We start from the raw sequence: 16,352 nt of genomic DNA, 5'->3' as shown, positions 1-16,352 counted from the left end.
CAACTTAGTTTTATGAAATAGATTAAACCAGTGATAATTCATGCATCCAAATTTTTAACATAACTGTTTACAAACTGAACATTTTCCTGTCCTAAAATTATATAAATGCCATCATGTCTTCAGATAACCAGCTTTCTGACAACATAACTTTTAATAGGATAGTAAAAGCAGATAATGATCAGTGATTAATATATCAATATGATAAAAATAATGATAAATGTATCCGTATGAAAACTGATCCTGCTCAAGTACTGGGCATTTATTAGCATTGATCTCATACAAAAATGCTCAAATATTAAATATTAGTAATATCATAAAAGTGAGTAGATGCTAGCAAATACAAAAAAACAACAGTAAATATTCTAAATGTTTATTCCTTTGAGTTAGACTAACATATACCTGCATGACAGTTCTGTATACATATAAATATTTTACTATTTGTCAGTATATTTCAAAAAATTAACTGTAAACCAAGACTTCCTATTCTCTACCACAAATTATACCTGGCAGCTAGGTAAATCTTCCCCAAAAAGATGATGCTGAAGAAGGCTGGTGATTCTGAGGAAAGGTAAACAGAAGTCCTGTAAGTATTTTTCCATGGATTCAGGAGACCAAGAAATAGGGCTAACCTAAAGTTAAAAAAAGAGAATCTCAACAATTCATTCTATAATAGATATAGTTTAAAAATTATATTCATAATGGCAATAATACCTAAATTTTTAACAAATTACTATATCTGGAACATACCATTGCAGATTCCTGAGTTCCTTCTTCATGGTATAACTTTCCTTTAGAGAGTTCACTTATCACAAAGCTCAGTAACACTTCATAAGACTTTTCAGTATCACATGTATTCTGGGAAAAAATTTAAAAATTAGTTCCATCGGTCACTGAAAAAATTACATTGGAAAGAATACTTTTTAATAATTAGAGGTATAATTGTGACTACATTTTTTTCACACATGTAAACTTCAATTCCTCAAAATCTGTTAATAGTACACCCCTGGATTCTCTATGAAACTGGGTATGTCATTAAAACTATTCCAATACTTCTTTATTTTATTTTAAGATTTATTTATTTATGAGAGAGAGAGAGAAGAGAGAGAGAGAGAGAGAGAGAGAGAGGCAGAGACACAGGAGGAGGGAGAAGCAGGCTCCATGCCGGGAGCCCAACATGGGACTCGATCCTGGGACTCCCGGATCGCATCCTGGGCCAAAGGCAGGCACTAAACCGCTGAGCCACCCAGGGATCCCTCCAATACTTCTTTAAAAGACAGATGTAAATGACATAATGTATGTGTAAATGAACATATATAAATCATATCTTTGACCCAGTGATTTCTATCCTGGAAATTCTTCCTAGGGAAATTATCTAAAAGAAAAAGATAACTATACACCCAAGACATTCAGTGCATCACTATAATAATGAAAAACTAGAAACAACCAACAGAAGTGAAGCAGTTACCGAAATTATGCCATATCAACTCAACAGAATATTTTATAGGCAGCGAATATGACAAATTTGAGTTGTATGAAATAATGTTCATAATATGATGTGAAAGTGCCAATAGAAGCAGTATATACATACATTCATTATAATGATAAAATCATACATGCATGAAATAGAAACACAGACCACAATTTTTTTCTTTTACAATTCCCTGAATAGGATTTAAGACAATTTAATGTAAAAATAATAGAGAACAATATGTTTATTAAAGAATGTATAGATATATTAAGTAACAATTTATAAATTAAGCTTAATGATGCTATATTTTTATAAGAAAGGGAAAATAATGGCTATTTATAAATTCAAATTTATGTCAATAAGGTTTTCTTGTTTTAAGCGAGAGAAAGAAAGAGAACATATGCAGTGGGGTGGGGTTGGGGGAGGGGCAGAGGGAAAGGGAGAGAGTCTTAAGCAAGTTCCAAGCCCAACATGGGAGCCCCAACACAGGATTTGATCTCACAACTCTGAGATCATGACCAGAGCCGAATCAGGAGTCAGATGCTTAACCTACTGAGCCATCCAGGCACCCCTGTCAATGTGTCTTTTACACATAAACAAATGTGCCTCTTTTTATATTCACTGAGGTATTAGAGGTTCCGTGAAGTGTAAACTGGGCTAAAGTAATAACTTTGCTATGACAGCATTTATTCTATTAACTATACTTTTTAAATAGCAAAATATAAAACTTGAGTAAACACTATGGGATATACGTTATCCTGACAGTCTGATAAGCATGAATCAGCTGGACTACAAAGCTTGTTATTTGATGATACTTAGTCTTTCCATTGTTTCTCATGTGTTGTTGTGTTCTTTTCACCTACAGCCTAAATTCCAAAGTGTCAGGAATTATACTTTGTATTTTATATGTATCCTTTTGCATAACAAAAATCTGAGCAATAAATAGGTACTGATAGAATTTATTTTGGTAATGTTGGAGTTTTTGACCTTGGAACTTGTATAGATAATCAATTCTTTGCATTATTTTTAAATTACTCCTCTGCTTTCTGTCATATCATTCAGCTATTTCACTATATTGTGTTATCATGTCCTGATTCTAAACTACAAAAACAGCCCTGACTCTACAAGTGCACTCTTTAATCAGGTGACCCTCTCTACCCTTGACTAATTAGCCAAAAGGATGATCACCTGCCAATCAACAAAAATCAATATCCTACTAAATATCAAAACAACAACACATTATGTTTCCAAAATTAATTTAATCAGAGTAGTTTTTAAATAGGCAGAGTTCACTTAAACTCAAAATGCAGAAGACTCAAGAGAAAATATTACCATGATTTTGCTGCTTATTAATCAATGTGATATATTAAGGTTTCTGAAAATATACAATTCAGCCTAAAAGCTTCCTGAATTCAATATACCCTTGAGTAAAAGATTTACAGAGTATAACAACAGCAAAGTATTTCAAGTTATAATACTTTCTAATTTATGGGGAAAATACCCTTCAATAAAAACAAATGATGTTCAGATCATTCAAGTAAGTTACTGAGTGATAATCAGCTTTTAAGTCATTATTACCAAAACATATCTTAAGCACTTCTTTTATACATGGCAGGTACTATATCAGATCAGAAAGCAAATATAATGTAATATTCACTCTTGTATGGAGAACTTCTGATGAGAAGATTTATTAGATAAGAAAATAATTTTATTTCATATGTAAGAAGTCTCAGGAAAGCATATTTTTATGTAAGCACTATTTGAATTTTACAAGTAGGGTTGTAAAGCTTAAGAAGAGGATTTCTAAGACCATGGATGAAAGACCTAGAATCAAGATCAAAAGAATCTAATGGGAGAGATGGCAAAGGTATGTGGGTTAAATAAAGAAAAGGATCAGGGGTTGAGAGATTCAACAGTTATGTGTGGGGCAGATGCTTTATCTAAGTAATAGTAGTTCTTCAAATTTGGGGGGTGACAGGCCCTTTGAATATATGTTGGATGCTATGGTCCTACTCCAAAACAAAACAAAACAAAACAAAACAAAACAAAACAAAACAAAATACAAAATGAAAAAGGAAAGGAAAAGGAAAAGGAAAAGGAAAGGATAGGACCTCAGGTTATGAAATACTGGTACAGTCTTTTAATAGAAATTCCACTAACCAAAAGAACACAACTTATACCAACTGTAATAATGATTTTTCTAGCATAACTAAGCCTCATTTTCCTTTACAAATATGTAATACCTGTATTTTTATTGCCCTGGACCAGATTAGGGCTGGCAAAAAATCTGTTTTCATTGGAACTGTCATATTTGAGGATAAGAAAATGAGGGATGGAATGAGTAAGTGAGACTCAATGCAGTAAGGAAAGAAGAAGGGGGTGAGGGAAAGAAGGAAGAAGTAAAGGAAGAAGGAAGGAAAAAGAAGAGGAATGAATGATGCAGAATAGTTACAAAAATCACAATGACTTATTTCATTACTTATAAATTTTGTTGCTATTATTTATAATCTGCTATATATCTAAATGTTTCAGTTTATTACAGAATAAGCTAGCAACATGTGGCAAACCAACCAACAGAATACCATAATTTTTTTGTTTCCATTCACTAAAAGCAATTTATATGGCTATAACCTTCTAATACAGGTTCTGATAAGAATCTGCCTTACATTAAATGTTTCATTAACTACTTTTAAAAATAGCTAACAATTATCAAATTGAGAAAGAAAATTGACAGAACAGTTACCGAAATTAGTTCCATCATAGATTTACAATTGTCTGATTTTCTGTTATTAGGTTTCATTTTAGCAAAAACCAGATGAATAGATTTAGACCTAAATTATATCAGAAAATGTTTTAAATTAGTGTACTGTTTAGACATCTTATTAAGGAAATATATTTAAACAATAACACAGCATAGAAATCGAATATACCTGATTTGAATATTAACAATCCAAATATCAGATCATAGTGCAGAGATATGAAAAGCGTATTTAGAAAAAAGAAAGATAATTGCAGAAAGCAAAATTATCCAAGAATGAGCTATTTAGTGGCAGGAGCTCAGCCTGGTATTCAGGCCAACAACTAATATTCCTAATTAAAACATAATGAACTTGGTGATGATACTATATTAAATTTTTGTACACATATTCATGGTTTGGGAGTAAACTAGTGATAAAAGTGAAGATTATATTGACTAGATTTCATGTATTTATAATTGCTTCTCTCTCTTTTGATATAAGTAGATATGATTTTATTTTTATTTTTTTAATAAATTTATTTTTTATTGGTGTTCAATTTACCAACATAAGTAGATATGATTTTAATACAAACTTTTCATTAAGGTTCAAAACCTCCTCAAGACTCTATAAATCAATCAATAGGTTCAATTAATACCACAGTTACTATTTTTTCCTACCAACTTCCCCAAATAAAACACAGAAGTAATTTATTTTACCTACCTCTCAGCCAAACCATCTAACTCAGTTCTTTGGTTCTATAGTATCATTTTTGTTCCGAAGTCACTGAAAATACTTAGGTTTAACTAAACTTGCACAATTTTTCCAAATTATTTATGTAATTTTAACTGGAAAACTTTAAATTTGCTAAGAACTTATGTATTTTTTTTTTTAAGAGGGGAGGAGGGAAGAGCAGGGAGAGAGCGACAGAATCTTAAGCAGACTCCAAGCCCAGAATGGAGCCCAACCCAGGGCTTAATCCCACAACCCTGAGATCATGACCTATGTCAAAATGCTTAACTGACTGAGCCCCCTGGGTGTCCCACTTTTCTATTTTTTTTATTTAAAGAATAATAATTAAGAAAAGGCTAGGATTTTTAAACTCATAAGTGATGAGTCAAAAGCCATCTTTGGATGGACTGGAAATAGGAGCAAGGAGAAGAAAATATGACAAGTAAAATAGGTAAGTCTGTAGATATTTTATTACTTGCTCACTGTTGTTGGCACAAATTTTATAACTTTTCTTTTTTTTTTTTTATAACTTTTCTAAGTTTAAGGTTTGCAAGCAAAGGCAAAATAAAACTGCTCAAACAAAAAGGGAAAAAGGTCAAGGTTTAGAGGTAGATGCAGAAGACCTTATTTATCAAGGAAACATTTTTAACTTTTTTAACCTAAAGGTGCTCCATTTCAACATTTTTAACTTTTTTAACCTAAAGGTGCGTCATTTTGCCTTTCAAACACCTAATCTCATTCACTCATATCCCCAACTTAAAGGAGTTCACCGAACTAATAAATAAATTCAGACAAGACACTAACCTTTTTGAGAGCTCCTGTGTGTTTCCAGGCCGACCTATCTTCCTCATTGCATTTAACTGAAAGTGCCACAAGAGCTTGTGTGTATAGTAGGGTAAAAAGCACCTTCACAATGCAGGTGAAGTGGTCTGTAAGAGAAAGAGAAGATCATTATTTCTTTGGAAGCTAAATATTTTGTGCACAATATATATACCTTTCCTTGAACATGTTATTGGTTTTTGTTCAACATTTAAGTAGTTTAAAAAAATGAGATTATAATGTAGTATTATATTTGCTACCCAATGGACCTGAAATCATGAAAGCAAAATTCTATTATTCATCCACAGAACATATAAATGAGAGGCAGTTAGCACAGCATAATGTGTGCTCTGTTTTAAAAGACCAGAGTGCTAATGCCACTCAATCTTGGAATAGTTGTGTAATGTTGGCAAATCCCCTTACTGGACATTATGTGCTTAACAACAACATCTAGGAGCCAGTGTTTAAAACCAACACTTCATCTACTTCAGTGTGATATGAACCTTATAAAGAATATAATATATAATATAGAACTTCTAAAGTTAAAAAAAAGAAATACTAATATTTTAGGCACTCCAATTGAGTTTGAAAATTTGATTTAAAACTATAATAATGCAAAAATAGTAGTAACAGTACATAAAATAAAATGCCTGGTAGCTTCTAGCACATATCTGATACTTCTAGCACATATTAGATACTTCATAAGTGGTAGCTTAAAAATCATAATTAATATTTAAACTGATCTAATAGCTTAGAAAATTTCCTCAAATGTCTCATTTAATCTTCATAACAGTCTCAATGGACATCTGAGCTTCAAAAGGAAGTGCCTCTGATACAAAGCACCCAGGTCTGAACTTGAATCCATATAGATTATTTTATTGCAGATTCAGTATAACTATCTCAAGTCAGTTCCAACATCCCGGACCATGCTTCTGTCCTTTCTTGCCTACAACAGCTTAATTAGTTGTGTTGGGGGTCCCTGAGACCACTTCCAAGCTGATGATTCACCAGGAGGACTCACAAGACTTACACTATAGTCCTATGATTTATTATTACAGCAAGAGATATAAGGTAAAATCATAGAAGGCAAAAGGCACATTGGGCATAATCCAGGTGAAACTTCCAGAGTTCTCTACCAGTAGAATAACACAGAGCATGCTTAATTCCTCTAACAAATTGTAAAAGCATGTGAGAAACTCATGTCAGGTAAGTTCATTAAGAAATTCAGTGCCCAAGGTTTTTATTGAGGTTAGGTCACATAGGCACCCTCTACCTAGCACATAGCAAAGTCCTAAACTCCCAGGAGGAAAGCAGGTGTGTTCAGCATAAATCATTGTTTGTACAGTTTAGACAGAGTGAGCCACTCTCATCAGTTCTGTGGACGGGGGGAAATTGTGGAGACCCGCCCCAAAACAAAGTTCCCAAATGCCTGTCAAGGCCTTTCAAAAGTTAAGTCAGGCCTTCTATGTTAATTCTTTCCTCCACAGTGAGTGATTTATGTGCATCACCTCTTAGCCTCTTGCAACCTTTTCTCTTTTTCTTTCTTTCTTTCTTTCTTTCTTTCTTTCTTTCTTTCTTTCTTTCTTTCTTTCTTTCTATTACAGGCAGACTGATATTTCTAAAGGAAATATTTGGCATCCTTCTACTGGATCTTTGTACAAGTTGCAACATTCTTTCCTTCCTGATAACCTGGTTAACTCTTAAATTAGATGACACCTTAAGGTCACTTCCTAAGGAAAATCTTTCCTGGGATCCCTGGGTGGCGCAGCGGTTTGGCGCCTGCCTTTGGCCCGGGGCGCGATCCTGGAGACCCGGGATCGAATCCCACGTCAGGCTCCCGGTGCATGGAGCCTGCTTCTCCCTCTGCCTATGTCTCTGCTTCTCTCTCTCTCACTGTGTGCCTATCATAAATAAATAAAATTTAAAAAAAAAATTAAAAAAAAAAAAAGAAAATCTTTCCTGAGTCTAAAGTGAGTGAGTGGGTGTGTACATGCATACACACGTGAGCACCATCTCTTCCTCATGTTGATGGGCTGGGGTGGGAACTTGACATAGCTGAGCTAGTCAGAGTACCTATCTGGGATTTTTCTAATGGAGGTAAAGATATAAGTCTGGAAGTGTCAGAGGTCATCCTCCTTGGTTTACGGCAGAGACTGTCTAAAGTAACACTGAATGAAGCAGATCCACAGAGAGGAGAGATCCAAGATGGCAAACACCCTGCCAGCATCCAAAGCCCTGGTTCTGGTAATTCCCAAGACTACTCTCAACTGTTAAAGTTTGATAATGTGAGTCCATCAGTGTTCTTCTGTGCTTATAAGCTAGCTCTAAATGATTTTCTAAATGTCCTAACACCTATGTGGTTACCATATGCCAGGATACAGACAATAAAAACTTATAATCTGTGTAGACAGAAAGAGAGAGACAGATGGCTAGATATATGCATGTGGTATACTGGTAGAAGATAAGAGGATGAACTAATGAAGATAAAGGGCAGGACATGAAAAAAATAAAAAATAAAGCCTCCTGTACCAAGCAGGAAAGTTAAGTCTTGAATGACAAAGCCTTAATGAGGAAGGCAATGGCAGGGAAAGGAAAGAAAGGGGGATTCTAGGCCGATGAAGCCATTTTTATGAGAGCACAGAAAAAGCCAAAGGTTTACAAGAACTATAAATTGTCCATTGTAACTAGAATCAAGTAGTGATTTTTGAGAGATGAAGCTCAAAAAGCAATATTCATGCTAAAGATAAAAGGTTGTGACCTATAGGCTACCTAACTGCAGCTTACAGAGATGTTTGTTTTACCTTTACCCTGTTTAGTTTTTAGTAACTAACATTTAATTATAGTATATTTCTTATAAAATCCCAGAATTCCCCTTATTCTCAAAAAAACAGGAAGATCTGACAATCCTGGGCTTATATTCTTACATGCCAACAGTGATCTGGAGCTGAGTGATAACTGTCCTCTTCAGCCAAGCATACATTCTAGAGAATTGTCAGTCTCCCACTCCTGATTATATCAAACCAAAGGCTGTTTCACAAGGAGTCAATAAATAACATTATTATTAACAATAGACTAAAAACAAAAAACAAAAAAACAATAGACTTAGGCTATGAAGCCAAATTGTCTAGATCTAAATTCTGACTCTTTAGATCTGAGGCAGGTTAGTAATACATTCTTGCTTTTGTTTCCTCATCAATTTAATGGAGATAATAATCTCACCTACCTTAAAAGGATTAAGTGATAAAAGGTTTATACTTAAATGCTTAAAATAGTAAATAGCAATGGCAATCAGTAAATTTCTGTTATTAATATTAGTATTTATGTTACTTGTTTATTTATAGGCATTGTATTTATAGCACCTAGACTGGCCAATGAGAAGCCACTGGAGAACTTTAAGCCACTGGAGAACTTTGAGACTAAAAATATCAGATCTGCATTTTAAAATATTCACTGTTGGTATAGGGTGTTAAGATGGTAGAGGAGTAGGGTGACCCTAAGCTTTCCTCTTCCCTCAAAAACAGCTAGATAAATATCAAATCATTCAGAATACCCAAAAAATTGATCTGAGGACTGAGAGAAAGCTGCAGGTCTACAAGAAGAAAAACAGCCACCTCATGGAAGGTAGGAGCTGCAGAGAATTGATTTGGGAGAGAAAAAACTCATGGGAGCTGCAGAGGGGAGGGAACCCTGATCTCAGAGAGAGGAGTGAGATTGACAGGGAGAGAGAGAGAAAGAGTGAAAAAAAAGAGGAAAAACACATACAGGGGATTGCACCAGAAAATTCTTCCCCAAAATCACTGACTGGGAAAAGGAGAAGGTTTAAAAACTGCAATTTTTTATAAACAGTGGAATGTAGAGTCTGAAGTTTCAAAGGTCAGCGCCATGCCAGGGTCATACCTGGTGGCCTTAGTGGTGCTCCTGTGGGGAAGAAGGGTAGAGATCGGGGAGCGGCAGTATGGTCTGAGGAGCCCTGGGTCCCATTAGAGAGAAACAGTTCCCCTGCTTGGAGTGCATTTGGTAGTGGTGATATGGCCTCTCTGGGGCAAAAGACCCGGCAGGTGCCATTGAACTGGCCTCTTCACCAGCATAAGAACAAAGAAGCCAGCTGAGGATAGCAAACCTTAGCAGCAACTTTGTGCTATTATTTACCATAATCTCCAAATTGCTGTGCAGCCACATGACCATTTTCTGGGCCCAGCTGGCCCTGGCCACAGTGCAGTGAGATCCTCCCCCAGAGAATCAGTGCAGGTCCAACCACAGGTGCCCCTGAAGTTTGGAGTTTTGAAACCTAGCCATGCCTGAGACAAAATACAGGGGTACTGTACCAGATGGACAGTTCAGACACAGACAGGGTAAAGGCAGGGGACTGAAGCTGGGGAAATAGGACAGGTGACCATTTGCTCGTCTGGGAGGGCTTCCTGAGGAGTGGTGGCCATGAGCTCCCAGTCGTGAGGCAAGAGAGTGGGTTGAAGCAATTCCCCTTCCCATCCTGCTCCCCATCAACACTGACCAACTTCAGTAAATAAAAAGCACTATCAAATGGAAGTCAGAGCTGCTTACACCAAACCCTGCCCCCCTCCACCCTGTAGGTGCATCTCTACGGGGAAGTCTACCTGAAAATCAGAGCAGCAGGCCCCTCCCCCAGAAGACCAGCACAAATCCCTTGTCTGTAGCAAGTCTACCGATCATAGAGTGCTATAAAGTTTCAGCTTTAGAGGAAACCAGATCTAATTTCCTTTGGGGTTTTTGGTTTTCTTTTTTGTTTTTGAGATAGAAAAAGCAATTAATTTATTTTTTAGTTTAAGGTTCTCTTTTTTTTTTTTAATTTTTTTTTAAATTTATTTATGATAGTCACACGCAGAGAGAGAGAAAGAGAGAGAGAGGTAGAGACACAGGCAGAGGGAGAAGCAGGCTCCATGCACCGGGAGCCCGACATGGGATTCGATCCCGGGTCTCCAGGATCGCGCCCTGGGCCAAAGGCAGGCGCTAAACCGCTGCACCACCCAGGGTTCCCAGGTTCTCTTAATAAGCAGACCAAAATGCACCTTGGATCTAGCTTCTTTATTTTAATTTTATTTTATTTTGACCACCAAAATGACAAGATGGAGGCATTCATCTCAAAAGGAAAAAACAGAAGTGATAGCCAGGGATTTAACCAAAACAGATATAAGTAAGATGTCTGAGCCAGAATTTGAAACAATTATAAGGATACTAGCTGGACTTCAAGAACAGTATAGAAGACACTAGAGAATCCCTTACTACAGAGATAAAAGAACTAAAACCTAGTCAGGCCAAAATTAAAAATGCTATAACTGAGATGTAAATCTGAATGGATCCCATGACAATGAAGATGGACAAAGCAGAGGAATCAATCAGTGATATAGAAGATAAAATTATGGAAAATAATGAAACTGAAAAGAAGAGGGAAAGAAAGGTACTGAATCACAAATGTAGACTTAGGGAACTCAGCAACTCCTTAAAGTGTAATAACAGTATCATAGGAGTCCCAGAAGATGAAGATAGAGAAAAAGGGGCGGAAAGTTTATTTGAGCAAATTATAGTTGAAAACTTTTCCTAATCTGGGGAAGGAAAGAGACATTGAAATCCAAGAAGCACAGAGAACTTCCATTAAATTCAACAATAGGTGGCCATCACCAAGACATATCACAGTAAAATTCACAAAATACACAGACAAGAAAGAATCCTGAAAGCAGCAAGGGGGAAAAAGTCCTTAACCTACAAGGGAAGACAGATCAGGTTCACAGCAGATCTGTCCAAAGAAACTTGGCAGGCCAGAAGAGAGTGGCAGAATATATTCAACATGCTGAGTGGGAAAAACACGTAACCAATAAATTTTACATCATTCAGAATAGAAGGACAGATAAGAGTTTTTCAGACAAACAAAAACTAAAAGAATTAATTACCACTAAACCAGCCCTGCAAGAGAAGATATTAAACAGGACTCTTCAAGTGGGGCGAAGTAAAAGACTAAAGCATCAAAGACTAGAAAGGAACAGAGAGCATCTCCAAAAGCACCAATTTTACAGGTAATACAATGGCACTAAATTTGTATCTATCAATAATCACTGATTGTAAAGGGACTAAGTGCTCCAAATGAAAGACACAGTGTATTTCAGAATGGATAGAAAGAACACGACTCATCTAAAACATTCACTACTGCTTCTTGGGAGAAAGGGACTGAAACAAGGCAAGACTAGAGGCAAGACAACCTATTAGCAGACAGCAAAAATATCACAAATGAGAAATTAGACAACCTGAACTAAGGAAGAATAATGATTTAAATATTAAAAATGACAGGATTCAGTAGCCCTCTGGAGGCAGAATGATGGTACTCTCTCACTGTACAACAAAGTTTAGTGGTAGGACTAAAATGGAACGACTAAAACAGAGAAAGAGGGCAAGTTTGAACGGGGGAGAAAATTAATTAATGTTATATATGCTGTTTGTAGTATGCATTAGAACTTGGGTCTGGAGCTCACCAGGAGGTTGTCACCTGGAGCTAGAGATTTGGGAATCATCAGACAATAGGTGAGTAGAAGTCATGGGAAAGAAAATAAAACTGAGAAGGGGCAGGAACTAAGGAACAACTCCAAGAATGGTGAGAGGAAGAGATGAATGAAAAGGAGCATTGAAAATGAGTGAAAAATAGATAGGAGGAGAACCAGAATACAATGGTATCATCAAAGTCGAGAAAAGAATATTTCATGACTTAACTGAATGTCTTAATAGAATGATGAACATTATAGAATTTGTCTACTATACACAACAAAATGAAGGAAGTCATTTATGTTACCCAGAAATACCACTCATATATAATTTCTTCTCATTTTAAACTGTGTGTGTGTGTGTGTGTGTGTGTATATATATATATATATATATATATATATACATATATATATATATATACATATATATATATATTTTTGCTTAACAAGAAGTAATATATTTAAGGAAAATAACAGCTACTATAAGCATAATCTTAGCTTTTCAATGTAGCAAAGTACTAGTTTGGGTTTCAGTCATTTTATCTATCTTGATTATTATCATTTTTCAAGTATTTCAAATGGCAGTTTAAAGTCACAGCTTATGCTTAAGTTCTCACATTTACTCATTTATCTAACAAATATTTACTAAATGCTTACCACGTGAAATCAGTGGTTTTTAGGGACTTGGAAGAAAACAAGCTATCACTCACATAAGATGTACATTGGGTCCACAGGTTGTTACTTTCTAAGGTTGCAAAAGAGAACAAAGCCTTCAAATCCAATTATCAACATTTTAAAAGGAAAAGGAAATTGGACATTTACTCTCTCAGCCAATATGCTTTTTAAAAGCTCCAAACCAGAACCCTAACTACCAAACCACCTGAAGGTGAACAAAGGAAGATCATTACTTCCTTGAAATGCCTGTGCAAGCAGACTGTGCACCACGGCACAGACTATAAACTTTATAGTGCTACTGCATGATAAGAAAAAGGGGTGGGGGACCATGGTGCTGCAAAGGCTGCTCAATAATGAAAAACTGACCATAAAAAATACAAGAGTGTAGTATGGAAGATATGTTAGCCTAGAGCTCTTTAAAAAGTGAATTTTTCCTTAGAATCAACAATGAAAATTATATTCCTTATTTCCTATTCCAAATGTCTGTGAACTGAAGTTTCTTTTTCGGGGGGAGGGGCAGGGGAAAGAGGGAGAGAGAATCTTAAGCAGGCTCTAAGCCCAGCATGCAGCCAGACACAGGGCTCGATTTCTTGACCCTGAGATCACGAACTGAAGAGCATGCAAGAGTCATATGCCCAGCTGACTAAGCCACTCAGGCACCCCTGTGAACTGAAGCTTCTGAAATCTTGGAGAGGTGCCACATCTACCTCATTATACTATTTGAGAACATGAAGTCATCAGTTTTGTTATTTATATTCAGTTCATCATTTTAAAAAATCTTGAACTTCATACCTCATTAAATTAAAACATTTTAAATAGATAACATGTGTAAATCTTTGCCTGTATTTGACTTAATTTCATCAAGATAAAATCTTTAAAAAACAGGGATAGTTCAAAGAATGGTTCAAAGGGTACTGACATAACTGAGACAACCCCTTGACTCTGTAATGATATCATTAAAATCTGAGTAAACCAGATTTTCTTCAGTGAGTAATACATGAAGACATAATGAGAAATTTTAAAAATGAGACAATTCAGTATTTAGTAAGTACCATCTCTATGCAATGGCATTTGTGCTGGGTTCTGTAAAAGTAATCCAAGAAATCTATAGTCTTCTGGGAAGATAATTTACTGGCTGGCTTGCAGGTACCATTCTTAGAGTAAGTGATAAAACAAGAAGACAAACGGGATTCAGATGTCTGCAGAAATTCCTTTCCCATAAACTATTTTAGAGTTAAGGTAATACAAAATGCTCCAAGTTTCTTTTATGACAAGGTATAATATATGTAAAATAATAAAACCTTAAGGGTAAAATCATGTAAAAAAGATACAATCTAAAGATGGTATCAGACATTTTAATGTTTTCCTAAAATTACCATGAAAAATTTCTGTAAAGATACACTATTTCACTGCCTCCATAAAGCTCTTTGCACATATCCATACAAATATCAAATCTTCTCAGTCTTCTCTTTTATGATCTGAGTTTCTAATTACACATGCTCTGACTCTCTTGAAAAAGTCTAGTCTACAACAAAAATCAATTTGTGATGTTTTGCATAATAAGCTCAACTCCATTTTCTCTTTGATGAGTGAAGAACCCAAATAGTTTAATAAGACTTTCTTTGTCTTGATCAACAGAACTCAGAAAAGATTATAAGTTCATCTAACAACTAATAAGGTAGTTAAAGCTGTTCCCTTGGGTATACTTCATGGCAATTGTGGTTAATAAACTGCCTACATCCTCAAAGAACATTATATAGAAATGATCACAATATGAGATATAAAGATTTAAACCAAAGCAATAACTTTCTTGAATTTCAAAACAGAAAATACGCCATTTACCAGAAAATAAGACAATTGGATATTTAACATATCCATTATATGAACATTTACAGCATATTATGTAGCAAGTAGGCACTAGGGATATATGTAAAATGATTCAAATTCTTGAGGAGCTGATAGCTTAGAGAAGGAGATATTAAAAGAAAATCTACCATTATAACAACGAGACAAGTGTCAAAACAGAACTACAGATGAGTTATTATGGGAAAGGGGAAAAAATGCCCATTTAAGTGCAAGTTTTTCAGGAGAAAGTAACAAGGTAAGAGTACCACACCAGGAGTAAATAATGGAGAAATGGCGAACATTAAAACATGCTCAAAACTCTCCAATCTTTAAAAAACAAAACTCCTTTGACTATATCCACATATAGCTTGTGCTCTTTCCCCACATTCATTCTTGACAGTTCTCTCTGCCATTTTCTTATTGCCCTCCCATTTCTCATCTCACTATAATCTTCTTCTGATTCTCCAACTACACAAAAGCAACTTCCTTACTATGATTCCTCATTACTGTATATAACTAGGAGTCCTGAGGAGAATTTATAGCTAACACATCTTTAGGGGTCAAAATCCTTTTGAAAACCTGGTTATGGGCTATGGAACTTCTCGGGAAAAAACTGCATATATACATATAAAAATCTCCTATACAGGGGATCCCAGGGTGGCTCAATGGTTTTAGCGCCTGCCTTTGGCCCAGGGCACGATCCTGGAGTCCTGGGATCAAGTGCCATGTCGGGCTCCTGGCATGGAGCCTGCTTCTCCCTCCTCCTTGTCTCTGCCTCACTTTCTCTCTCTCTCTCTCTCATTCATAAATAAATAAATAAATATATATATATATATATATATATATATATATACACACACATATAATAAATCTTTTAAAAATCTCCTATATCATTTTAGGAGATTCACGGATTCCTACTAATGAACTCTTAAATCACAAATCAAAAAAGCTTTGGTCTGAAAAAGCTATCAAATCACATGGGATGATTGGGATCATATGATCAGAACATAAGCCAACACAAACCAAACACAAGTATTTAAACAGTTATTATTCTACACTGGGAATAAAAGACATCAACTTTATTAAAATCTATGCATTCAAGGGCGCCTTGGTGGCTCAGTCAGCTAAGTGTTTGCCTTCAGCTCACATTATAATATCAGATCCTAGGATCGAGTTCCATGTCAGGCTCTCAATCTCTCTGTAATAAAGAAATTATTTAAATCTTTAAAAAAAATCCTATGCATCATAACAATACTAAAAAACAAAAAGCAATCATCTTTGGAGGATGCTAAAAAAAAAAAAGCACTCAATAGGGGTGTCTTGCTGGCTGTCAGTAGAGCATGCAACTCTCGACCTCAGGGTTGTGAGTTCTACATTGGGTGTAGAGATTACTTAAAAATAAGATCTTTAAAGAACAAAAACAACCAAAACAATCTAGGCAACCATGAACAGCCTCTATGTTACAAAAAGAGAGATAACCTGGAAATTGTCTTGTGATGAAAAATATGTTACATCATCCATGAAGTATTTTTGCAAAAATAAAAAGAAATAAGAAACTGAATCTAGGTGCCA

The 16,352-nt window shown here is 35.5% G+C and overlaps 1 protein-coding gene across 6 annotated transcripts in view; it reads right to left on the bottom strand.

The window, feature by feature from the left end:
- UBR3 (ubiquitin protein ligase E3 component n-recognin 3) overlaps window positions 1-16,352 on the bottom strand; it is a 226,700-nt gene that overhangs the window by 19,604 nt on the left and 190,744 nt on the right. For all 6 annotated transcript variants that reach the window (XM_072751893.1, XM_072751891.1, XM_072751894.1 and 3 more), the window contains 3 exons: window positions 5,740-5,864; window positions 748-855; window positions 504-629 (listed from right to left, as the gene is read on the bottom strand). In XM_072751893.1, coding sequence (XP_072607994.1) covers window positions 504-629; window positions 748-855; window positions 5,740-5,864 — 359 coding nt within the window. The remainder of the gene's footprint in view (window positions 1-503; window positions 630-747; window positions 856-5,739; window positions 5,865-16,352) is intronic.

Source organism: Vulpes vulpes, chromosome 3 (genome assembly GCF_048418805.1).
Source record: "Vulpes vulpes isolate BD-2025 chromosome 3, VulVul3, whole genome shotgun sequence".
Taxonomy (NCBI): Eukaryota; Metazoa; Chordata; class Mammalia; order Carnivora; family Canidae; genus Vulpes; species Vulpes vulpes.
The sequence above is the reverse complement of the archived record's forward strand: the minus strand, read 5'-3'. Positions and strand labels throughout refer to the sequence as shown.